This window comes from Zalophus californianus, chromosome X (genome assembly GCF_009762305.2).
Source record: "Zalophus californianus isolate mZalCal1 chromosome X, mZalCal1.pri.v2, whole genome shotgun sequence".
NCBI classification, from domain to species: domain Eukaryota; kingdom Metazoa; phylum Chordata; class Mammalia; order Carnivora; family Otariidae; genus Zalophus; species Zalophus californianus.
Window position 1 is genome coordinate 67,918,297 of NC_045612.1, and position 27,455 is coordinate 67,945,751.

General features: G+C 37.8%; 1 protein-coding gene and 1 pseudogene across 3 annotated transcripts in view; one reads left to right on the top strand and one right to left on the bottom strand.

The window, feature by feature from the left end:
• The first annotated feature begins 2,025 nt into the window (after positions 1-2,025).
• ZDHHC15 (zinc finger DHHC-type palmitoyltransferase 15) overlaps positions 2,026-27,455 on the top strand; it is a 152,246-nt gene continuing 126,816 nt past the window's right edge. For all 3 annotated transcript variants that reach the window (XR_003522533.1, XR_003522534.1, XM_027607767.1), the window contains exon 1: positions 2,026-2,161. Coding sequence is in view for 1 of the 3 variants with exons in the window: in XM_027607767.1 (XP_027463568.1) it covers positions 2,026-2,161 (136 nt within the window). In the remaining 2 variants the exon portion in view is untranslated. The remainder of the gene's footprint in view (positions 2,162-27,455) is intronic.
• LOC113930582 lies at positions 21,034-21,387 on the bottom strand (annotated as a pseudogene).

The window sequence follows — 27,455 nt, forward strand, 5'->3', positions numbered from 1 at the left end:
CTATAGAGAACAAACTGATGGTTACCAAAATGGAGTTGGGTGGGTGGACTGGTTAAATAGGTGATGGGGATTAAAGAGTGTACTTGTTGTGATGAGCACCTAGTGTTGTATGGAGGTGTTGAATCACTATATTGTACACCTGAAACTAATATTACACTATATGTTAAGTAACTGGAATGTAAATAAAAACTTTGAAAAATATACACCTTAAATATACACAATGTTGTATGTAAAATATACCTCAATAAAAAATATTTATCAAAAAATGGTAACTGTGAGATAACAAATGCATTAATTAGCTTGTCATAATCATTTCACAATGTATATACCTACCAAAGGATCACATTATACACCTTAAATATATACAATTTTCATCTGTCAACTATACCTCAATAACGCTGGAAAAATATTTAAATACCTATGCCTGAACCTTAGGACTCAAATAATTAACTGGGCTATTAAAATAAATACTGCAACTGAAATGAGTCTGTGTTTCACTACATCATTAATTTAGTAATATCAACCATGAACTTAATCTGAGAAGAAACAAGAAAGCTCTTATCACTTCAGGAAATTACTGCCTATATAACCATGAAGAATAGAGCACAACCCTGTTGAAATCCTTGTTTCAATTCACTCAATACAGAATGTAAGACGTGGGTCTCAGCAAAATAACAAATTTCTCCATGTCATAGACCTTTAAAAATCATTAAACAGTGAATTTCAAATCCATAAATGTCAAAATCTTACTATACTTCCATTATTGTACTTGTGTCATTGAACCACCTATCCCCCTGAGGAGAAGATGAGCTTCATGGGGACAGGCCTGTTTCTTCATTCTTTTAATGCCAAAGCTGACCTACACAAAGCAACCACCCCAGAAACATTTGTTGAATTACACTGCTTCCTAATTGGTCAGCTTCCAGGCCATCCTCCTCTCCGAAATCCTGCCAGTCAAAAAATACATCTCTGCTAATGTCATTCCATTGTCCCAAACCTTTAATGGCTGTTCATAGTAATCTGCTTTAGAGGATTATGTCCACACGCCCTGGCAGGGCGTATAAGGACCGTCACACTGTTCCCTCAGCCTGTATTCCCCGTCTCAGTCCCAGCCTCTCCTCTTCACACACCCTCTCAAGCCATATTAGGTGTTCCTTGAACACTTTTGGGTTTTTATGACTCTATGTCTTTGCAAACGCTGTTTCCTCTGAAAGATCCTTCCCCTCTCGTCTGCCTAGCAAACATTTATTATTAAAGTTCAGTTTAAATATTACTACCTTTGCATCTTTCCCTGACCCCTCACAGAATTAACGTCCCCTTCGTTTGTTTTTCTGTACCAATAGGTTTACTTATTCTGAAAATGGACGAAGCTAAATTCAGGGGTAAGGGAAGAAGAGAAGGAAGGGGGGAGCGTCCTGTTGGACTTACCTATGCAGTGATTGCGGCACTACGCGTTAAACACATTGTTCAAGCAGCAGTTGGGAGGATGGGGTTGGATAACCTTTCGGTCTTAAGAGGCTATGGCTGGCGTCTTTCGCACAGCGTGTACATGTGCTCCCGCGTTTGTGTTGAGGGGGGAAACAAAGAGAGACAAAAAAACGAAAGAGAGATCAGAAAGGAGACGAAGGGGGACGCAGTGCAGTAAAGACAGATGGGCGGACCCAAATTTCTTCCGCTTCACCGTTTTGCGGAGGTCCAGCTCTGCATCTAGCGCTGTAGCAAGGGGGTGGAAGAGGAGAAAAGGGGAGGGACCGCATTCCCTCTGAGCGTGCCCGGCCTCGACTGCCGGGCGGATCACCTTCCGCTCCAACAAGGCCAGTTCCTCCTCGCCATGACTCATGCCTATTGTGCCAGGCAGGGCGCACTCTGCCCCGCAGCCTTACAGGTGGTATCGGTTTGGTGAGACGGTTCCCGCCAGGCTAGGCAGTGGAGCGCCGCACAGCGCGCCTTCCAGCCTCCCAGCTGCCTGCCGGGCAGTTCCGACCCAGCGCCGGCAGGCCTGCTCGGTCGATCTTCGATCCAAAGATGCGGCGGGGCTGGAAGATGGCTCTGTCCGGGGGGCTGCGATGCTGCCGCCGAGTACTTTCCTGGGTGCCAGTGCTTGTTATCGTCCTCGTTGTGCTTTGGTCCTACTATGCCTACGTCTTTGAACTCTGCCTGGGTAAGTGGAGCTGGGCACCTACGGTGGGGAAATTATGCTCCAGCATAATTGTCTGTCGTACCCTTCACACTGGTGTCCCCCTCCCGCGTGTTCTTAACCCTCACACTGCAGGGCTTTTTTTTTTTTTTTTTTTTTGAGGGGTGGGGGTTGTTTGTTTGTTCTTAGCTCTCTGGAGACCTCCTCATCTCCAGCCTCTGGCTTCTCACAATATTTCTTCACCCACGAGGGTCCCACCGTGTCGCCATCGCTTCCCACTGAGGGCTTTTTACATTATTCCCTGGCCTTACCCACAAGAATCTCCTGGCACTTTCCACTAGAGCCCCCTTTTCTCATATAGGACAACCACTTGTGCCTGGTGTTCTCGTTCTGGGGGCTTCCACCCTACGCAATTGAGAAAACAACACACCCTGTATCGCTAAACTGCTTGCACTCTGAATCCCACCAATGCATCCAACTAGGAGCCCCACATTTTCGCATTCCTTCCCACTAAGGAATCCCGAAATATTTCCTGTACTCTCTTACTAGCTCTCTTTTTTCCAACACTGGAATTCATCCTTTTTCCATGATCCTCTCACACTGGCATAAGTGCTTCACAGCTTCTCCCACATAGGACCCCACAGTATGCCTTGTTTTATCCCACTGGGTCTCCCCTTTTCACAAAGTGAAAACGGGCCCTTTATTCTCTTTCCCTGTGGGCTTTACCATTCTGTCATCTTCTCCAGTGGAATGAGGGTCCTACAATACACCTTGTCCTGTCCCCTCACATTAGAGTACCTGATTTTATCACACTGGGGTTCCCTTTCATCTTCTGCTCTCCTGCTTTGAGGAGCATTCACTCCTTTCCATTAGGGTCCTCACATTATTTTCTCACACCTCATACTAGGCACCCTGCTTTTATCACAATATGGTCATGCCTTGTCCACTCTCTTCTCACATTAGTGTCCTCTTTACCCTCCCACAAGAGTTTCCACAATATCTCACACCCCTCCCTAAGGTCACTACTTTTCTTTTCAGTTACCATTACTACTTTTCTAATGATACTCCCCCCTTCTTATCTGTTTTGAAAACTAATCCCCACCTCCTGCAGTTCTCTTTTATTGTTAGCCCCACATTTTGCCATCCTCTTTCTCTAAGTTTTTTTATTATTATTATTTTATCTCAATTCCCTTTAGGGTTGTCCTTTTCCCCTGTCTTCTCAAACTAGGAAAACACTATCCTTTTCCACTGGGATTTCTAATACTTCCTTCCCAGTCCCATGGGAGCCTCATTTCTTGTCCCATTTCATTAGATCATCCCTTTTATAAATCTAGAGTCTCCTCTTGTACCCTGTCCTGTCACATTATGGAGCATTCCATCCCCTTCTTATTTATAAAATGGTTCCCACAGCCTATCTTATGCTTTCAAACTCAGAATTCCACAATATTTCCTGAAACAAACCCCAACATCCTATCCTGTATGTTCCCCAATTGTATTACCCCAGTCACCTATCCTTATCACTAATGGTTTTATAGTGTTCTTATAAATTCACAATGGAGTTTTTATATTATATCCTGTCTCCTCACAACAGACCTTCTGTTTTTCTCACAGTGAGATCTCCCCTTGCCTCTATCCTCTCTCATTGAAGAATTTCCATCTCTTCTCAAATGAGATTCACTAATAGTTATTGTTGCTTCAATTTGAGAAATCCTACTTCTAGCACCTTTAAACTTGTATCCTGCAATGATCCCCATTCATTCAGTATGAGGTTCCAGCATATTTCAAGTCCCCTCACACTAGGACTCTTATTTGGCCCTTCGGTCACCCACGCACTGTCAGGTCCTTCCACAATAACTTTATGTCTTTATACTGGGTTCTTAACATCTTAAAAATTATGGTTAGGGTGCTGTTTTGTCCAACCCAGGACCCGACCCTTCTTACAACTTCCTTCTCTTATGTATTTGACAAAGCAATAGTTTTTATTATTTTATATGTTTTATATTTATTATATAAAATAAATTTTATATATTTATTATATAAAATAATTAGATTTATTATGGAAAATGTACTGAGATGTTAAAAATAAATTCAATTAGTTGCCTTTATAGATGCAGATACAGGCTGCTTTTCTTTTTATCTCAAATTTTATTTCAACCTTTACCTCAACAATAAACCTCAGCTTTATTGATGAGTATTAAGTGGGCTATGCAATGATTAGGAAGTTTTACTATTTTCAGACTTCACCATTTTACTTTTTGAATGATTGAAGGGTTAAAAGTTCAGCTCCATTATTATACTATGGGCTTTGCTTCTTAGGATCAATACCATCTTGTAAACACTACTAAGCATATGTTAAAGTTTTGCAGTACTGACTTACATGAGCTTAGCCAAGCATTCATTTTAAAAATTAATAATAATAATAGCTGACACTTACATAGTGCTTAATCTGTTCTAGGCAATGTTCTAAGTACTGTAGATATCTTAATTCTCTCTATATTAAATCACTTTATCCTGACAATAACCATACAAAGTAGGTACCCTTAGTGTCCCCATTTTATAGATGTGCAAACTTAGGCAAAGTTCAGGTTAGAATTAGTGAAAATAGTTAAAGGAAGCTTAGAGCTTTTTTATTTTGTTTTATTTAACATATTTGCAGAGTAGTTGTTATATGCCAGGCACTGTTTTAAATGGTGCTCACGCATGCACACACACACACACACACACACACGTGCACACACTCACACTCAATTCTCATAACAACCTTATAAGGTACATTCCCATTTTAAAGACAAGAAAACTGAGGCACAGACAGATGAAGAAGGTTGCCTAGGGTCATAGAGCTAGTAAATGGCCGAGCTTAGATGGCAACCCAGGCAGTATGGTTCCACAGTCCATGCTTTAACCGCCATAGTGTCATAACTCTCTGCCTTCTCTCAACAAATATAGAAGGCAAAACTTGTGACTAACAGGCCAAATGTCACCTGCAGATGTATTTTATTTGGCCTGCACAGTGTTTTCTTAATATTTTGCATCAGTTATCATTATTTAAAAACCAGGAGAGTAAGGTAGCCTTCACTTCCAATTCTGGCTCCACCTTCATTCTGTCATCTTCATTTTACAGTCTCCTAAAACCTTGGTTTCAGAGAGGTTAAGTCAAATCTTCCTAAGTCACTTGTTTAGGAAATAATGGAAAATTGGGTGTCAAGGCTGCTTGAAACCAAAACAACACAACCAAATTAACAGATTCAAATTTCAATATGACTCAAAAAGTAGTATTAAGGACCTAACTTCTTTCTCGAAATAGAACCTGATGTCTTTATCTGTAATTTCAGGTTAGAACTGAAGCCAAAAAGTGGTATTTTTGTCTTATAAAAGTTTGAATTCTGCCACTTACTAACTAGGAGATCTGTGGCAATTTACCTAATCTTTCTCCACCAAGGTTGCCTCACATGGTGCCTTGCTTATATGGTTGTTCATTCATACCACAGATACTTCCTTAGCACCTACTATATGCCATTTAGAGCATTGTTGTGAGATTTAAATAATATCATGCATCTGTATATCTTCTTTGGAAAATGTCTATTCATGTCTTTTGCCCATTTTTAAAAGATTTTTTATTTAAATTCAATTATTTAACATATAATGTATGATTGGTTTCAGAGGTACAGGCCTATGACTCATCAGTCTTATATAATACCCAGTGCTCATTACATCACATGCCCTCCTTAATGTCCATTACCCAGTTACTCCATCTCTGCACCCCCTGCCCCTCCAGCAACCCTCAGTTTGTTTCCTATACTTAAGAGTCTCCTATGATTTGTCTCCCTCTCTGGCTTCATCTTCTTTAATTTTTTCGTGTCTTCCCCTATGATCCTCTGTTTTGTTTCTTAAAGTCCACATACCAGTGAGATCATATGATAATTGTCTTTACCTGACTGACATATTTTGCCTAGCATAATACCCTATGGTTCCATCCATGTCATTGCAAATGGCAAGATTCCATTCTTCTTGATGGCTGCATAATATTCCATTTTGGATCACTACATTTGTATCTTTGGGGCAAATACCCAGTAGTGCAATTACTGGGTCATAGGGTAGCTCTATTTTCAACTTTTTGAGGAACCTCCATACCGTTTTCCAGAGTGGCTGCACCAACTTGCATTCCCACCAACAGTGTAGGAAGGTTCCCCTTTCTCCACATCCTTGCCAACATCTGTCCTTTCCTGACTTGTTAATTTTAGCCATTGTGACTGGTGTGAGGTGGTATCTCATTGTGGTCTTGATTTGTATTTCCCTGATGCTGAGTGATATGGGGCATTTTTTCATGTGTCTGTTGGCCATTTGTATGTCTTCTTTGGAGAAATATCTGTTTGTGTCTTCTGTCCATTTCTTGACTGGATTATTTGTTCTTTGGGTGTTGAGTTTGATATGTTCTTTATAGATTTTGGATACTAGCCCTTTATTTGATATGTCATTTGCAAATATCTTCTCCCATTCTGTCAGTTGTCTTTTGGTTTTGTCAACTGTTTCCTTTGCTGTGCAAAAGCTTTTTATCTTGATGAAGTCCCAGTAGTTCATTTTTGCCTTTTCTTTCCCTTGCCTTTGGAGACGTGTCTAGCAAGAAGTTGCTGCAGCTGAGGTCAAAGAGGATGCTGCCTGTGTTCTCCTCAAGGATTTTGATGGATTCCTGTTTCATATTTAAGTCTTTCATCCATTTTGAGTCTATTTTTGGGTATGGTATAAGGAAATGGTCCAGTTTCATTCTTCTGCATGTGGCTGTCCAATTTTCCCAACACCATTTGTTGAAGAGACTGTCTTTTTTCAAATGGATATTCTTTCCTGCTTTGTCAAAGATTAGTTGCCCATAGAGTTGAGGGTCCATTTCTGGGTTCTCTATTCTGTTCCATTGATCTATGTGTCTTTTTTTGTGCCGGTATCATACTGTCTTGATGATTACAGCTATGTAATACAACCTGAAGTCTAGAATTGTGATGCCTCCAGTTTTGGTTTTCTTTTTCAACATTTCTTTGGCTATTCGGGGTCTTTTCTGGTTCCATATAAATTTTAAGATTATTTTTTCCAAGTCTGTGAAAAATGTTGATGGTATTTTCATAAGGATTGCATTGAATGGGTGATCTGCTTTGGGTAGTATAGACATTTTAACAGTATTTGTTCTTCCAATCCATGAGCATGGAACGTTTTTCCATTTCTTCATGTCTTCCTCAATTTCTTTCATAAGTGTTCCATAGTTTTCAGAGCACAGATCATTTACCTTTTTAGTTATGTTTATTTCTAGGTATCTTAGGGTTTTTTGTGCAATTGTAAATGGGATGGATTCCTTGACCTTAGGACAAGCTGTCAGTTTTTCCCCATTGAGGATGGTATTTGCTGTGTTTTTTTTTTCTCTCTCTTTTTTTAAAAAATTTAATTTATTTATTTAACAGAGAGCACAAGTAGGCAGAGAGGCAGGCAGAGGGAGAGGGGAAAGCAGACTCTTCACTGAGCAGGGAGCCTGACGTGGGGCTCGATCCCAGGACCCTGGGATCATGACCTGAGCCAAAGGCAGACGCTTAACGACTGAGCCACTCAGGCGCCCCGACTGTGGTTTTTTCATATGTGGTTTTTATGATATTGAGGTATGTACACCGCAGAGGGTTTTTATCAAGAAAGGATTCTGTATTTTGTCAAATGCTTTTTCTGCATCTATGAGAGGATTGTAATGTTCTGTCCTTTCTTTTGTTGATGTGGTGTATCACATTGATTGATTTGTGGATGGTGAACCACCCCCGCAGCCCAAGAATAAATCCTATTTGGTGGTGGTGAGTAATCCTTTTAATGTACTGTTGGATCCTATTAGCTAGTATCTTTGTAAACATTTTTACATCCATGTTCATCAGGGATATTGGTCTGTAATTCTCCTTTTTGGTGGGGTCTTTGGTTTTGGGATCAAGGTAATGCTGGCCTCATAGAATGAGTTTGGAAATTTTCCTTCAATTTTTTTTTTTTAAGCAGCTTCAGAAGAAAAGGTATTAATTCTTCTTTAAATGTTTGGTAGAATTCCCCTGGGAGGCCATCTGGCCCTGGACTCTTGTTTATTGGGTGATTTTTGATTATTGCTTCAATTTCATTGCTGATTATGTGTTTGCTCAGGTTTTCTATTTGTTCCTGTTTCAGTTTTGGTAGTATGTATGTTTCTAGGAATGCATCCATTTCTTCCAGATTGCCTAATTTGTTGCTGTATAATTGCTCATAATATTCTCTTACAATGTATTTCTTCAGTGTTGGTTGTGATTTCTCCTCTTTCATTCCTGATTTTATTCATTTGGGTCCTTTCACTTTTCTTTCTGATAAGTTTGGCTAGGGGTTTATCTATCTTATTAATTTGAAAGAACCAGCTCCTAGTTTTGATCTGTTCTATTTTTTTTTCTGTATCATTGATTTCTGTTGTAATCTTTATTATTTCTCTTTTCCAGCTGGATTTTGGCTTTATTTGCTGTTCTTTTTCCAGCTCCTTTAGGTGTAAGTTTATGTTGTGTATTTGAGACTTTTCTTGTTTCTTGAGAAAGGCCTGTATCACTATATACTTCCTGCTTAGGACTGCCTTTGCTTCGTCCCAAAGGTTCTGAACTACCTTGTTTTCATTTTCATTTGTTTCCATGTGTTTTTTAATTGTTCTTATATCCCTGTTGACCCATTCATTCTTTACTAGAATACTCTTTAACCTCCATGTAGTTTTGTTCTTTCCAAATTTTCTCATGTGATTGAGTTCAAGTTTTAAAGCATTGTGGTCTGGGGTGCCTGGGTGGCTCAGTTAAGTATCTGCCTTTGGCTCAGGTCATGATCCCAGAGTCCTGGGATTGAGCCCTGCCTTGGACTCCCTGCTCAGCAGGGAGTCTGCCCCTCCCTCTGCCTCTCCACCCACTTGTGCTTGCTCTCTCTCTTTCTGTCTCTCTGAAATAAATAAATAAAATTAAAATAAAAAAAATAAAGCATTGTGGTCTGAAAATATGCATGGTGTAATCTCAGTCTTTTTGTACCAGGTGACACCTGATTCGTGATCTATTCTGTAGGATGTTTCATGTGCCCTGGAGAAGAATATGTATTCTGTTGTTTTAGGCTGAAAGGCTCTGAATATATCTGTAAAGTCTATCTGGTAGTGTGTCATTTAAAGCCTTTGTTTCCTTGTGGATCTTCTGCTTAGATGATCTGTCCATTGCTATGAGTGGGGTGTTAAAGTCCACTACTAAGATTGTACTGTTACCACCGTGTTTCTTTAGTATTGTTGTTAATTGGTTTTTATAGTTGGCTGCTCCCTAATTAGGAGCATAAATATTTACAATTGTTCGATCTTGTTGGATAGATCCTTTTATTATGATATAGTATCTTTCTTCATTTCTTATTTCAGTCTTTGGTCTAAAATCTACTTTGTCTGATATAAGTATGGCTACTCCAGCTTTCTTTTAATGTCCATTTGTATGATAAATGGTTCTCCACCCCCTTACTTTCAATCTGGGAGTGCCTTTGGGTCTAAAAATAGTCTCTTATAGATAGCATTTCGATGGGTCTTATTTTTCAATACAATCTGATACCCTGTGTTTTTTTTTATTGGAGTTTTTTGTCCATTTACATTCAGAGTAATTATTGAAAGGTATGAATTTAGTGTCATTTTATGACCTGTAAAGTCTCTGTTTCTGTAGATTGTCTCTGTTCCTTTCTGGTCTTTGTTACTTTGGGGCTCTCTTTTCACTCAAAGGAAACCCTCTAATATTTCTTGCAGGGCTGGTTTAGTGTTCACAAATTCCTTTAGTTTTTGTTTTTCCTGGAAACTATCTATCCTTCTATTTTGAATGGCAGCCTTGCTGGATAAAGTATTCTTGGCTGCATATTTTTCCCACTTAGCCAGTCCTTTCTGGCCTGGCAGATCTCTGTGGACAGATCTGCTGCCAGCTTTATCTTTTTACCCTTGTAGGTTAAGGATCTTTTTCCAGAGCTGCTTTCAGGATTTTCTCTTTATTTCTGAAATTTTCAGGTTTCATTATCATATGTCAAGGTGTTGACCTGTTTTTATTGATTTTGAAGGGAGGGTTCTGTATGCCTCCTCAACTTGAATGCCTGTTTCCTTCCCCAGATTAGGGATGTTCTCAGTTATAATTTGTTTAAATAACCCTTCTGTCCCCCCCTCATTTTCTGGGACCCTTATTATTTGAATATTATTTTGCTTTATGGTATCACTGATTTCTCTAATTCTCCTTTCATGATCCAATAGCTGTGTTTCTCTCTTTTTCTCAGCTTGTTTTCCATCATTTTGTCTTCTGTATCCCTGACTCTGTCTTCTGTCTCATTTACACTAGCTGTTAGAGCCTCCATTTTTTTATTGCATCTCAGGAACCGCATTTTTAACTTTGACCTGATTAGATTTTAGTTCTTTTATTTGTACAGTAAGGAATTGTCTACCGTCTTCTATGCTTTTTTCCACCCCAGCTAGTGCCTTTATAATTGTTTTGAATTCTAGTTCTGATGTCTTACTTATATCCTGTCCCAGCAGGAGTACTTCTTCCTGTTTAAATCCCCAGCAGTGAGTACTTCTTCCTGTTCTTTCTTTTGGGTTGAATTTCTCCATCTCATCATTATGCCCAGAAATGAATAAAAGAAAGAGAGAGAAAAGACAAAATTAACAACACCAGAAAAATACAAACAAAACTAACCAGAAGAAAATGGAAACGAATCAAAATAAAAAAGCCAAATAAGAAGTAAACCAGAACAAAACAGTAAACTAAATCCTGGGGGTATTTTGGTTTGTTTGATTAAGAAAATAGATCTCAAAATGGGAAAGAAAGAAAAACCTGTATATAAAAAAATACAACAAAATACAATGAAGGAAACCAAAAATAATATATATATGTATATATAAAACATATATAGATAAACATGAAAAAAGAATTGAAAAAAGAAAATAGCTGGAAAAAATAAAACTAAAAGACTAAATAATAATAACAATAATAATATAAACATGAATGCTATATTCTGTTTCCCCCAAGTGCTGAAGTTTTGCAGTTCTCTGTGATCAGTAAACTTCATGCTAGTGATTTGTTCCTACTGGTCTTCTGGGGGAGGGGCCAGTTGCACTGATTCTCAGGTATCCTTGCCCAGGTAGAATTGCGTCCCCCTTTCCAGGGGGTAGGCTCAGTGTAAAGGGATGCAGATTGCACCATATGGCACTGTTTTGCTCCCTGAAGGCTTTCAGCACCAATGGGGGGGATTAAAATGGCAGCACCCAGATCTCTAGCCCTAGAGTTTAAATACTGCCTACCTGACTCTTCAGTGAGCCCTCACAGAAAAGCAGTCAATCACTCTTGTCTCCCTGGTTTCCACTTGAACTCTGTGTTCACCCAGCCTGTGACTGAGCATTTTTATCTCAGGCAAATGTCCCACTTTCTAGTCTCCAAACTTTATGGACTCCTGTGATGTGAACCCATGCCATTCCTCCTGGGGGAAGGAGTCGGGGGGTCTCACTGCACTTCTGCCTTTTGCTGGGCCCCTGCCTGGAGAACAGTTGCTTGACAGTGCAGCAGTTTGCAACACTGAGCAGAAAGCCAGTGCCTAGACCCTCTGTTTTCAGCCAAGTTTCCACACTCCGAAGCCTGGAAACTGCCACATTCAGTCACCCCTGTTCTTGTGACCCCGGGGATCATGACACCACACTGTCGCACCTAGGATTCTGCCCTGCTTCACCACCTGAGCACCTTTAAGCCAGGGATGCCCCACACTGTTAGCCGACTTCTGAAAGTTCTGATTTTGCACTCCACTGCTCATAATACTTTGTGGTGGCTTCCTTAAGCTAGCTCCTGCCCCTCCACTCTATCTTCAGATATATCACCCAGATTCACATCTCCAGACATCCTACCTTCCAAAAAGTGGTCACTTTTTTATTTGTAGAATTGCAGCAATTCTTTTCTTAGATATCCGATTTATTTTGCATTTGTTCAGAATGATTTGATAACTATGTAGCTGAATTACAGGGACCAGATAAAATTAAGGTCCCCTACTCCTCCACCATCTTAACTACTGGGATCTCAACTCGGAATCTTTTTTTTAAATTTCCTTTTCTGATTGTTCATTGCTAGTTCATAGAAATAAAACTGGTATGTATTGTTGACCTTATATTCTGTAATTTTGCTAAATTTGCTTATTAGCTCTAAGAGATTTTTCAGTGGATTCCTTAGAATTATTTGTACAGTAGGATCACATCATCTGCCAATAAAAATAATTTCATTCCTTCTTTCCAATTTGGATTTTTTTTCCTTTTCTTGGCCTTATTGCACTGCCTACAACTTTCAGTACAACACTGAATCAAAGTGATTAAAAAAGGCATCCTTTCCTTGTTTTTTATCTGAAGTAAAAAGTTTTTAATCTTTTGTCATTGAGTATACTGTTAGCTGTGTGTTTTCCATAAATGCCCTTTATCAAGTTGAGAAACTTCACTTCTATTTCTGGTTTCTTTTTTCAAAAACATTTATTTCTAGTACAGTTAACATACAATGTTATATTAGTTTCTGGTGTACAATACAGTGATTCAACAATTCTGTACATTACTCAGTGCTCATCACCACATGTGCACTCCTTAATCCCTGTCACTATTTCACCCATCCCCCCACCAGCCTCCCCTCTGCTAACCATCAGTTTGTTCTCTATAGTTAAGAGTCTGTTTCTTGGTTTCTCTCTCTTTTTTCTTTTGTTTTTTTACTTTCTACATTCTACATATGAATGAAATCATATGGTATTTGTTGTCTATCTCTTACTTGTTTTGCTTAGCATTATACTTTCTACCTCTGTCCATTTTGTTGCAAATGGCAAGATTTAATTCTTATTTATGGCTGAATAATATTCCATTGAATGAATATATACCACATCTTTAGCTATTCAACTATTGATGAACACTTAGGCTGCTTCCATAGTTTGACTATTGTAAATAATGCTGCAAAAAAACATAGGGGTGCATGTATCTTTTTGAATTAGCGTTTTTGCATTTTCCAGTAAATACCCAGTAGTGTGATTATTGGATCATAGGGCAGTTCTATTTTTAACTTTTTGAAGAACCTCCATATTAGATTAAAGGCCTAAATGTAAGACCTGAAACCATAAAAATCCTAGAAGAGAGCACAAGCAATAATTTCTCTGACATCGACCCTAGCAACATTTTTTTTTAGATCTGTCTCCTGAGGTAAGGGAAATAAAAGCAAAAATAAACTATGGGACTGCATCAAAATAAAAAGCTTCTGCACATCAAAGAAAACAGCCAACAAAACTGAAAGGCAACCTACTAAATGGGAGAAGATATTTGCAAATGACATATCTGATAAAGGATTAGTATCTAAAAATGTATAAAGAACTGATACAACTCAACACCCACAAAACAATCCAATTAAAAAATGGGCAGAAGACATGAAGAGACATTTCTCCAAATAAGACATCCAGATGGCCAACAGACACCTGAAAAATGCTCATCATCACTCATCACCAGGGAAATGCAAATCAAAACCACAATGAGATATCACCCCACACCTGTCAGAATAGCTAAAATAAAAAACAAGAAACAACAAGTGTTGTCAAGGATGTGGAGAAAAAGGAAACCTTGTGCAGTATTCCTAGTTTCTTGACTATTTTTTATTCATGAAAGTTTGTGGTATCTTGTCAAATACTTTTCTAGCATCAGTGGAGATGACTGTATATTTTTTCCTTTATTCTCTTATTGATTTTCATATGTTGAAGTAGACTTATATTTCTTGGATACATCTCACTTGACCATGATGTATAATCCTCTAATATGCTGCTGAATTTGGTTTGCTGGTAATTTTTCAGTAGTGTTACATCTATATTCATGAGATATTTGTATGTCATTTTCTTTTCTTGTGACGTCTTTATCCACCACAGGCATAAGGGTAATGCTGGCATCATAGAGTAAGTTAGGAAGTGTTCTCTCTTTGATTTTTTTGTAAGAGTTTGAAAAGGATGGGTGTTTATTCTTCTTTAAATATTTGGTACAATTCACCACTGAAGCTATCTGGTCTTGGATTTTTGTTGTTGGGAGGTTTTTGATTATTGATTCAATCTTTTTAAAGTCTGTTCAGATTTTCTTTCTTCTTGACTCAATTTTGGAAATTTCTGTGTTTTCAGGAATTTGTCCATTTCATCTAGGTTATCCAATTTGTTTGCATATAATTGTTCCTACTATTCTATTATAATCCTTTCTATTTATGTAAGTTCTCTATTACTATCTCCACTATATTTCTGATATTAGTAATTTGAGTCCTCTCTCCTGTTCTGGTTAGTTAAAGGTTTGTGAATTCTGTTGATTTTTTTCAAGGTCCCAACTTTCAGTTTCATTGATTCTATTGTTTTTGAGTTCTCTATTTTGTTTTTCTCAAGTCTGTTCTTTATTATATCCTTCCTTCTGCTAGCTTTGAATTTAGTTTTCTCTTCTGTTTTAGTTCCTTAAGGTGTAAGGTAAGGTCATTGATTTGATATTTTTGCTCTTTAATAATGTAGGTATTTAAAACCATAAATTTGGGGTGGCTGCATGGCTCAGTTGGTTGAGTGTCTGCCTTTGGCTCAGGTCATGATCCCAGGGTCCTGAGATTGAGCCTCACATCAGGCTCCTGCTCAGTGGGGGTCTGCTTCTCCCTCTCCCTCTGTGCTCTCTCTCTCTCAAGTAAATAAATAAAATCTTTAGGAAAAAAAAAGCCATAAATTTACCTCTTGAGTACTGCTTTTACTGTATCTTTTAAGATTTGGTATGTTGCCTTTATATATTCATTCATTTCAAAGTATTTTCTATTGTCACTTGTAATTTATTCCTTGATCCATTGCTTAAAAGTTTATTTTTTAGCAAAACATACTCTTGTTGAATCACAATGTTGTACACCTGAGACCGATAAAACATTCTGTCAGCCATACTCAAATAAAAATTTTTTTAAGAATACATGAAGTAAATATAGCAAAAGATTAAGACCTTATAAGCTGATTAGTTATAAATTGAAAAAGGGGTGTGTTGTTTAATTTCCCCATATTTTAAATTTTATAGTTTTTGTTGTTATTCATTTCCAGTTTAATTCCATTGTGTCAGAAAAGAAACTTTGTATGATTTCAATCTTTTAAATTTAAAATCCACAAAAACTAAAAGGCAACCCATGGAATGGGAGAAGATATTTGCAAATGACATATATAATAAAGAATATCCAAAATATATAAAAAATGTATAAAACTCAACAGTGAAAAATGAATAAGCCAGTTAGAAAATGGGCAGAGGACATAATAGACATTTTTCCAAAGAAGACATCCAGATGGCCAACAGACACATGAAAAGTTGTTCTACATCACTGATCATCAGGAAAATGCAAATCAAAATGACAATGAGATATCATCTCACACCTGTCAGAATGGCTAGAATCAACAACACAAGGAACAACAGGTGTTGGCAAGGATGTGGAGAAAGGGGAACCCTCTTGCACTGCTGGTAGAAATGCAAACTGATGCACCCACTCTGGAAAACAGTAGGGAGGTTCCTCAAAAAGTTAAAAATAGTATGACCCAAAGATTTGTTTTGTAGCCTATTATATGGTTTATAATGGCAAATGTTCCATGTACATTTGAGAAGAACATGTATTTTTCTGTTGTTGGGTTCAGTGTTCTACATATGTCTGTTAGACTAATTGGTTTATAGTGTTGTTCAAGTCCTCTATTTTCTTACTGATCTTCTCTCTAGTTTTTCTATAGTCTCAAGCTTAAAATTTTAATACTATCTGCTGTTCCTTTCAATTCTGTTAATGTTAGCTTCTTATATTTGGGTGCTCTATTGTTCATTTTGTGCATGTTTACAATTGTTACATCATCTTGATGGGTTAGCCCCTTTATCAATATATATCATTTATTGCCTCCTATCAATTTTTTAAGTTTTTATTTAAATTCCAGTTATTTAACATACAGTGTAGTATTAGTTTCAGGTGTACAATATAATGATTCAACACTTCCATACAACACCAGTACTCATTACAAGTGCACTCCTTGTCCCAATCACCTATTTAACCCATCCCCTCCTACTTTACCTCTGATAACCACTAGTTTCTTCTCCATAGTTAAGAGACTGTTTCTTGGTTTGCCTCTCTCTTTTATCCCCCTTTGCTTTCTTGTCTTGTTTCTTAAATTCCACATATGAGTGAAATCATATGGTATTCTTCTTTCTCTGGCAAACTTATTTCTCTTACTATGATACTCTCTAGCTCCATCCATGTCGTTGCAAATGGCAAGATTTCATTCTTTTTTTTTTTTAAAGATTTTATTTATTTATTTGAGAGAGAGAGAATGAGAGACAGCATGAGGGGGAGGAGAGTCAGAGGGAGAAGCAGACTCCCTGCTGAGCAGGGAGCCTGATGTGGGACTCGATCCCGGGACTCCAGGATCATGACCTGAGCCAAAGGCAGTCGCTCAACGAACTGAGCCACCCAGGCACCCGATTTCATTCTTTTTTATGGCTGAAAAATATTCCATTGTGTATATATACCACATCTTCTTTATCCATTCATAAGTTGCTGGACAACTGGGCTGTTACTATAATTTTCCTATTCTAGATAATGCTGCTGTAAACATCAGTGTGTATATATCCCTTTGAATTAGTATTTTTGTATTTTTTGGGTAAACACCTAATGATGCAATTGTTGGATCTTTGGGTAGTACTATTTTTAACTTTTTGAGGAATCTCCCTACTGTTTTCCAGAGTGGGTGCACCAGTTTGCATTTCTACCAGCAGTGCAAGAGGGTTCCCCTTTCTCCACATCCTTGCCAACACCTGTTGTTCCTTGTGTTGTTGATTCTAGCCATTCTGACAGGTGTGAGACGATATCTCATTGTTGTTTTGATTTGCATTTTCCTGATGATCAGTGATGTAGAACATCTTTTCATCTGTCTGTTGGCCATCTGGATGTCTTCTTTGTAAAAATGTTTATTATGTCCTCTGCCCATTTTCTAATTGGATTATTCATTTTTCAGTGTTGAGTTTTATACATTTTTTATATATTTTGGATACTAACTCTTTATTATATATGTCATTTGCAAATATCTTCTCCCATTCCATGGGTTGCCTTTTAGTTTTTGTGGATTGTTACCTTCACTATGCAGAAGCTTTTTATTTTGATGAAGTCTCAATAGTTTATTTTTGCTTTTGTTTCCCTTGCCTTAGGAGACATATCTAGAAAGAAGTTACCATGGCTGATGTCAAAGAGGTTATTGCCTGTGATCCTCTCTAGGATTTTGATGATTTCAGTTTTCTGATTTAGATCTTTAATGCATTTTTAAAAGATTTATTTATTTTTTTTAGAGAGGAGGGGGAGGAGCAGAGTGAGAGAGAGAGAGTCTTAAGCAGACTCCACACTGATTATGGAACCCAACACAGGGCTCAATCTCACAACCCTGAGATCAATCCAAGAGTTGGATGCTTAACCAACTGAACTACCCAGGTGCCCTAATCTCTAATGCATTTTGAATTTCTTTCTGTATATGGTGTGAGAAAGTGGTCCAGCTTCATTCTTTTGTATGTTGCTTTCCAGTTTTCCCAACACCATTTGTTGAAGAGACTATCTTTTTCCTATTGTTTATCTTTTGCAGCTTGGTCAAAGGTTAACTGACCATGGATACATGGGTTCATTTCTGGTATTTTTATTCTGTTCCACTGATCTATGTGTCTGTTTTTGTGCCAGTACCATACTGTTTTGATCACTACAGCCTCCAGTTCCATCCATGTCATTGCAAATGGCAAGATTTCATTCCTTTTGATGGATGCATAATATTCCATTGTGTGTGTGTGTGTGTGTGTGTGTGTGTGTGTGTGTGTGTGTGTGTGTATATATATACACACCACATCTTCTTTATCCATTCATCTGTAAATGGACATCTTGGCTCTTTCCACAGTTTGGCTATTGTGGACATTGCTGCTATAAACATTGGGGTGCACGTACCCCTTTGGATCCCTACATTTGTATCTTTGGGGCAAATGACATATCAGATAAAGGGCTAGTATCCAAAATCTATAAAGAACTTCTTAAACTCAACACCCAAAAAACAAATGATCCAATCAAGAAATGGGTAGAAGACATGAACAGGCATTTTTCCAAAGAAGACATCCAAATGGCCAACAGACACATGAAAAAGTGCTCAACATCGCTTGGCATCGGAGAAATCCAAATCAAAACCTCAATGAGATATCACCTCACACCAGTCAGAATTGCTAAAATTAACAAGTCAGGAAATGACACATGTTGGTGGGAATGCAGAGGAAGGGGAACCCTCCTACACTGTTGGTGGGAATGCAAGCTGGTAGAGCCACTCTGGAAAACAGTATGGAGGTTCCTCAAAAAGTTGAAAATAGAGCTACCATATGATCCAGTATAGACATTTTAACAATATTTGTTCTTCCAATCCATGAGCATGGAATGTCTTTCCATTTCTTTGTGATATTTTCAATTTCTTTCATCAGTGTTTTCTACTTTTCAGAGTATAGGTCTTTTGCCTCTTTGGATAGGTTTATTCCTAGGTATTTTATGGTTTTGGGTGCAATTGTAAATGGGATCGAATCTTCGATTTCTCTTTCTGCTGCTTCATTATTACGGTATAGAAATAAAACAGATTTCTGTATGTTGATTTTGTATCCTGAAACTTTACTGAATTCATGTAGCAGTACTAACAATTTTCTGGTGGAATGTTTTTGGTCTTCTATATAGAGTATCATGTCATCTGAAAATAGTGAAAGTTTGACTGTTTCCTTTCTGATTTGGATGCCTTTTATTTATTTTTGTTGTTTGATTGCTGTGGCTATGACTTCCACTACTCTGTTAAACAACAGGGGTGAGACTGGATATCCCTGTCTTCTTCCTGATGGTAGAGGAAATGCTCTCAGGCGTTCCCCATTGAGGATGGGTTTTTCATATATGACCTTTATTATGTTGAGGTATGTTCCGGCTAAACCTACTTTGTTGAGCATTTTTATCATGAATGGATGTTGTACTTTGTCAAATGCTCCTTGTGCATCTATTGAAATGATCTTATGGTTCTTATCTTTTCTTTCATTAATGTGGTGTATCATGTTGATTGATTTGTGGAATATTGAACCACCCTTGCAGCCCAGGAATAAATCCCACTTGATCATGTTGAATGACTGTTTAATGTACTCTTGGATTTGATTTGCTAGTATTTTTGGTGAGAATTTTTACATACATGTTCATCAGAGATATTGGCCTACAGTCATTTTTTTTAGTGGAGTCTTTATCTGGTTTTGGTATCAGGGTAATGCTGACCTCATGGAATGAGTTTGTAAGTATTCCTTCCTTTTCTACTTTTTGGAATAGTTTGTGAAGAATAGATATTACCTCTTCTTTAAATGTTTGTTAGAATTCCCCTTGGAAGCCATCTGGCCCTGGAGTTTTGTTTGTTGGGAATTTTTTGATTTCTGTTTCTTTGCTAGTTATCAGTCATTCAAGTTTTCTGTTTCCTCCTGTTTCAGTTTGGTAGTTTATATGTTTCTAGAATTTATCCATTTCTTCCAGGTTGTCTAATTTGTTGGCATATGGTTTTTCATAATATTTTCTTTTTTTTAAGATTTTATTTATTTGACAGAGAGAGACAGCAAGAGAGGGAACACAAGCAGGGGGAGTGGGAGAGGGAGAAGCAGGCTTCCTGCTGAGCAGAGAGCCTGATGTGGGACTCCATCCCAGGACCCTGGGATCATGACCTGAGGCAAAGGCAGACACTTAACTGACTGAGCCACCCAGGCACCCCTTTTCATGATATTTTCTTATAATAGTTTGTATTTCTGTGATGTTTTGTTCTTTCTCTTCTCTCATTTGTAATTTTATTCATTTGGGCTCTTTCTCTTTTCTTTTGATAAGTCTGGCTAGAGGTTTATCAACTTTATTAATTATTTCAAAGAACCAGCTCGATTTCATTGATCTGTTTTTGTTGTTTTGTTTTGTTTTAGTTTCTGTATCATTTATTTCTGCTCTAATCTTTACTATATCCTTCCTTCTGCTAGATTTAGGCTTCATTTGTTGTTTTCTTTCTACCTCCTTTAGGTGAAATGTTAAGTTGCTGATTTCAGGTTTTTCTTGCTTCTTGATTTAGGCCTGTATTGCCTTATACTTCCCTCTTAGGACCGCTTTTTTGCTTCCCAAGCGTTTTGACTGTTGTGTTCTCATTTTCATTTGTTTCTCTGAACTCTTTAATTCCTTCTTTGATTTCTTGGTTGACCCAGTCATTGTTTAGTAGCATGTTGTTTTACCTCCATGTATTTGTAGTCTTTCCACAGTTTTTCTTGTGATTGACTTCTAGTTTCATAGTGTTGTGATCAGAAAAATTTCATGGCATGATTTCAATCTTTGTATTAGTTGATGCCTTATTTGTGACCCAATATGTGATTAATACTGGAGAATATCCCATAATCTTTAAAAGAATGTACATTTTACTGTTTTAGGATGGAATGTTGTGAATATATCTGTTAAGTCCATCTGGTCCAGTGTGCCATTCAAAGCCATTGTTTCCTTGTTGATGTTCTGTTTAAATGATCTTTCCATTGATGTACATGGGTTGTTGAAGTCCCCTACTATTATTGTGTTACTGTCAATGAGTTTCTTTATGTTTGTTATTAATTGTTTTATATATTCAGGTGCTTCCATGTTGGGTGCATGAATATTCATCATGGTTAGATGTTCTTGTTGGATCATCCCCTTTATTATGACATAGTGCCCTTTTTTTTTTTTTTTGCCACTGATGAAACACAGGACATTCTTATTCCCAATACAAAGGCAGGTCTTTGTAGGATGTGCAAGAATATTCTGCCAGTGGGGAGGAGGCCCCTACTTGCCTGCAATGATAGTTCTGCAGAGCCATGATGTCCAAGTCCCCAGTCAGGAACATTTTAGAGATGTAGTGGTCTTTGCTGACTGGCTTGTATTTCTTCTTGCCCTTGCCCTTCTTGGGGATGTTGGTTCACATCTCTTTGACATTCTCCACCACCATGTTGCAGTGCCTGTCACTGGCTTTCACATGGCCCAGGAACTTCTTATTGTTATGCCAATTCATGAGCACATGGGCGTTGTTCTTCACTACTGTACGAGCACAGAGTGTGGACCCATGTTTAATTCGTCCTCCTGCCATTCCTGTAGTGCCTCCATTGTCATCTCAGTCTTAGGTTTTTTGAAGAGGCTCATGGTGGAAGAGGCTGTGCCCCCAAATCAGTGCTGTCTCCTCCATGTTGCTTCTGCCTCTGCCTTCTGTATCTGTTCTTATGGTCTTTGTTTAAAGTCTAGTTTTCCAATATAAATATTGCTACTCCTTTCTTTTGATGTCCATTTGCATAATATTTTTCCATCCCCTCATTTTCAATCTTCAGGTGAGTAAATGAGTCTATTGTAGGCAGCATATAGATGGGTCTTGTATTTTATCCATTCCGACACCGTATATATTTTTTTAAAGATTTATTTATTTAGTTGAGAGAGAGAGAGAGAGAGAGAGACCAGCAGGGAGGAGCGGAGGGAGAGGGGCGAAAGAATCCCAAGCAGACTCTGCACTGAGCATGGAGCCTGATGCAGGGCTTGATCTCATGACCCCAAGATCATGACATGAGCTGAAACCAAGAGTTGAACACTCAACTGACTACACCACCCAGGTACCAGCCCTATGCCTTTTGATTGGAGTGTTTGGTCCACTTACATTCAAAGTAATTATTGGTAGATATATATTTATTTCCATTTCATTACTTGTTTTGTAACTGTTTCTGGAGATTTTCTCTGATCCTTTCTTGTCTTTGTCACTTTTGGTCTCTCCTTTGCACTCAGAGTCCCCTTTAATCTCTCTTGCAGGGCTGGTTTAGTCGTCACAAACTCCTTTAGTTTTTGTTTGTCTGAGCAACTCTTTATTTCTCCTTCTATTCTGAATGATAGCCTTGGTGGATTGAGTATTCTTGGCTGCAGATTTTTTCCATTTGGCACTTTGAATTTATCATCCCACTCCCTTCTGGTTTGCCAAGTTTCTGTTGAGAAATCTCCAGCTAGCCTTAGGGGGTCTTACCTTGTAAGTTAAGGACTTCTTGTGTCTTGCTGCTTTTAAGATGTTTTCTTTATCAGTATATTTTGCAAATTTAATTATAATATGTCTCAGTGTTGGCCTGCTTTTATTAGATTTTGATGGGAGTTCTCTGTGCCTCCTGGATGTGGATGACTGTTTCCTTCCCCAGATTAGGGACGTTTTCAACTATTATTTCCTCATATAAATTTTCTGCCCCCTCTTCTCTCTCTTCTTCTTCTTCTGGGACTCCTATAATATAATTGTTACTACATTTCATGGAGTCACTCAGTTCCCTAAATCTCTTCTCATGTTGCATAATTCTTCTTTGTCTCTTTTGTTCAGCTTCATTATTTTCCTTTTTTTTTTTTTTGTCTTCTAGGTCACTAATTCATTCCTCAGCTTCTTCCAGCCTGCTGTTCATTGCATCAAGCCTATTTCCAATCTCATTCATTGCATTCTTCATCTCTGATTCTTTTTTAACTCTTTTATTTATGTGGTAAGGGTCTCACTGGTGTCTTCTATTTGTTTTCTGAAGGCCAGTGAGTATCCTTATGATTATTGCTCTAAATTCTCCATCAGGCATGTTACTTATATCTCTTTTGGTTACATCTCTGGCCTTGGCCTTCTCTTGTTCTTTCATTTGAGATAAATTCCTCTGTCTTGGCATTTTGTTTAAGTCTCTGCCTTCTTCTGTGTGTTAGAAATACCAGTTATGTCTCTTGCTCGTGAAAGTAATGGCCTTATGAAGAAGAGGTCGTGTAGTGTCCAGGACCTGATGTTTCAGGGAGTGTCTCTGGTGTGTGCTGTTTGCACTCTGCTATTGTGTTTTGTCTGCTCTATCCTTCAGGCCAGTCATCCTTGGAAGTTCTACTTGCCTGCTGTGTGCAGTGTTTGGTTCCTGGCCTGACTGTGGTGAGTTTTAACTAGGTGTGCTCTGGTCTGCTTGTGAAATGAGACCTGACACCACTTCCATGAGAACTGAGGTACTGCAGAACTCTCTAGTTGCGAAATGTGGTGGGGTCAGGGGTTTGTGCTGTCTTCTGGGGGAGATGTCTGTTTCACTGGGACTGAGGCAAGCATGACTGAGAAGGGCAGTCCAGCCAGAGTGCAGCAGGGTAGGCCTTGGTGTTAGTAAATTAGGCAGCCAGTGTTGGCACTGGGTTGCTTCCTGCATGTGGATCTGTGTTTATGATGAGGGGTGGGGGAGGGAAATGGCACTAGTCGGGTCCTTTCTTCCCAGAGAGCCATCTCTATGAAAGCTGCCTCCCAATGAAGCACTCGAAGAAGAGCGAATAACCTCCCCGCCCTTCCCTGGTTTGTACCAGATGTTCTTCAAATCAGTTTCTGTGCTGTCTGGCTCTGGTGTTTGCTTTCCTTCTCTCCAGGAGCAGTGCAGTGCCTTCTTGCCAAGCCTGCTGACCTTGAAAACTCCAGGCTTTAAGCCCTGCTGGTTGCAAGAACTCATGAAATTCAGCTGCTCTCCTTTTCCAAGACAATGGCTTTTATGGAAATGTTCTCCTTGTGCATTCTCCTGTGTGCTCCTCGATCTCTCTACCTTCTCCACAACTACATCTCTATTCCCTCTGCAACATCTGCAATTCCTTTCTCTTCTACATCACATATCCATACTTCCTACCTTCTTCGATGTGGCCTCTTCTCTCCCTTTAGTTGTGTAGTTTGTTCTTTCACTCTTCAGGTCGATTTCTGGGGTGTTTAGATGATTTGATAGTTACCTAGTTTTGTTCATGGGATGAGACGAGCCTAGGGTCCTCTTATCCACTGCCATCTTCCCTCTCTCCTCCACCTTTTGTATCAATTTTTAATTTAAAATCTTTTTGTCTGATATTAGTATAGCTACCCTAGATCTTTTTTGGTTGTTATTTACATCAGTGTCTTTGAAAAAACTGTCTTCCAAATTGTCTGTACCATTTTGCATTCCCACCAGCAATGGATGAGATTTCCTGTTTCTCCACATCCTTATCTGCATATGGTATTGTTAGTATTTTAGAGTTTTGTCTTTCTAATATATGTGTAGTGATGGGTTATCATTTTACTTCATTGTTATTTTTTATTTTTATTTTTTATCCTTATTTTTTAATTGATTTTTTCAGTGCACCCATTTCAATTTTCTGTAATTTCATTATATATATATTGTGGATATATTGATTGTGGATATCCTTTAGTTTATACTATGTGTAGTTTATTGAGCTTCCTGGATGTTTAGTTTCATGTCTTTTAACAAATTTGTGGAGTTTTCAGTCATCATTTCTTCAAATATTCTTTGCTCCCCCTTTTTCTTCTCTCTTTTTAAACTCCCATTATGAATACAACAGTATATTTGACAGCGTGCTACAAGTCTCATAGGCTTTGTTCATTTTTCTTTCACTTTCTCATTTTGCTCTTCAGACTGGATAATTTAAGCCAATCACCAATTCTTCTGTCTGCTTAAATCTGCTGTTGGATCCCTCTAGTAAATTTTTCATTTCATGATTGTCCTTTTCATCTCCAGGATCTCTATTTGGTTCCTTTTTCTATTTTGTATCTCTTCATTTATACATTCTATTTTTATTCTTCTGATCTTTTTAGTTCTTTATACACAGTTTCTTTTAGCTCTTTGAGCATATTTAAGACAGTGCATTTAAAGTCTTTGTGTAGTAAGTTATTGGCTAGGCTTCCTGGACAATTTCTATTAATTTACTTTTTCCTATTAATAAGCTATACTGTTTTGTTTCTTTGTATGTCCTGTAATTTTTTGTTGTTGAAAAATATACATTTAGAATATTATAAAGTATAACTCTAGAAATTAGATTCTCTACTCTCTAGGGTTTGTTTTTGCTGCCTGTTGTAAATTGGTTTTGTTTGCTTCTTTAGTGATTTTTCTATATTGAAGAATGTATTCTTTGTTATATGTGGTCTCTAAAGTCTTTGTTTCTTAACCCTATCATCAGTTAGTTGTTTAATAAAGGCTTCATGAGTTCCTGAAGTCAGAAATAGAAAAGAAGAAAAATATACTTTCCCAGCCTTTGCAGATTAGCTCTGTGTTGGGGCAGTCCTTTACTCTTTTAACTCCTTCCATGCAGTTTACAAGTCTGCTTTAGCCTTTCCCTACTTTTTAAATGCCTGAGGGCCAGTTAAGAGTGAAAGCTTAAGGTCTTCTCTGGCCTTCTCTGAGCATGCATTCCACCCTGCATGTGTGTACCCTTCTTAATTCCATCGTACACAGGGTAGCTTTTAAACACTCATTCTCCCACCTCTCTGTTTTGTTGATCTCTTCATTCCCATGCTTTTTATTCTGTTAATTGCCTGTCTCAAGTGTTGTCTTTTGCCCCAGGCTGCTGCATTCAATACCTGTGCCTATAAATATTTTCAGCAAAGACCACCCAAGAAGGTGCCTCAGGCCTGGGAATGCTCTGAGTCAGATATACAGGAAAACCTTTGTGTTGGTCTTTGAAGGGGCTGTCAGACCATCAAGACTCAAAACCGCAATTCTTTGATAAGGTCTGTATTGCTACCTCTGGCATTTGTAAACCTTTACCAGGCTATTCTCACAGCACCTTCTGATCTTGGATGTGAAGAATGGTAAGAGGAAATTTAAAATACCACAGCATTCTCTTACCAAAAAGCAATGGCTCCTTTCTTCACTAACTGGACCCTCTTGATTGTTGTACATTTTTTATTAAAGTACAGAATTCTGCAAAAATTGATTCTAACAGTTTTTGCCACTTCATTTATAACTTCTTGGGGAAAGACAAAACCCTGGAATTCCCTACTCTGCCATTTTTGGTGATCAACGGTGTCCATTTTGAGATTTAAAAAGTTCCAGGAAATAATTCTACTTAGAAGCTAGAAATCCTTCAAAAAGAGTCAAAAGAAATGAACACTAATAAGGCAAAAAAAAAAAACCCAGAAGGGATATTTTCTGGAAACCAAGTTTCTGAATAAGTAAAATTTACCCATTTAAGCCTATGTGAATTATGGTATTCTCATATCTAAAATAGTTTTGTAAGTCTCCCATATGCAAAAGAGTTAAATGTATCACACCCGACTACTAAGATATCAAACCAAACATCTAAAATAACTCTAGTAGCTCTTATACCTAGCTGATAATCAGAATCACATACTGAGTTTTTTAAATACAAATTCCTGTACCTTCACCCAGAGATTTGTTATATGAAGAGGGCCCTATAATCTATATTGTTATTAGTTCCCAAGTGGGTATTGAAATCACCCGATTTGGGAATGGCTGCCTAAAAAGTAAAAGAATGGCTAGTATGAGTAACTTTTTCAGAGGAGTAAATGAAACCTGGTATGGTTAGTTTGCTCTCAACAAGCAGAACATAATGAGAAATGTATCTAGGTTCTCCATTTTAAATTCTATTCTCTCTCCTAACCTAAAGACTAAGAAACATCTAATGGAAAAAGTAGGTATCAAATATATTCATTTTGACATTGAATACATTATTTTTAAAACCATCATATGAAACTTTGGGATGGCTATGATAAACATTTTTAAATAAGACTTATTTTATCCTGAACTATTCTAAAACCTAATCTTACTGAAAGGCTTACCTTTCTCAGAAGAATAATAAATAGCTGACAATAATTAAGTACTTATTATATACCAGACACCAAAAGCACTTTACACATATTTTATCATTTAATTTCTATAACGTTTTATCCTCATTTTACTGGTGAGGAAACTGAGGCCCAGAGAGATTAAATAATTTGCCTAGGGCCAAAGAACAAGTAAGTGGCAGAGCTACAATATGAGTACATGCCAAAGTAATTGTAATACATCACTACAATAAACTCCCCTCCCAAATGAGTCATTAATTAAAAGAGAACTTCATATTGTGAGTGAACATTCATCTCAATAGACTCATATTTTCAACCTTCCCACTTTCCTTTTACAAGTCCTTTTGAGGTTTACTATCTAATTTGGTAGCCACTGGCCACATGTGGTATTAAACACTTGAAAAATGGCATCTGAATTGAGATGTGCTGAAGCTTAATGCACACACCAGCTTTCAAAAATTTCATACAAAAAGAAGAATGTAAAATATTAATAATTTTTTGTGCATAACATGTTGAAACTATGTGTTTGATATATTGGACTAAATAAAGTATTAGTTATTATTAGTTAACTTCACTTGGTATTTTTTAAATTTTTGAAATGTTCTTACTAGAACAGTAAATTACATGGCTTGTATTA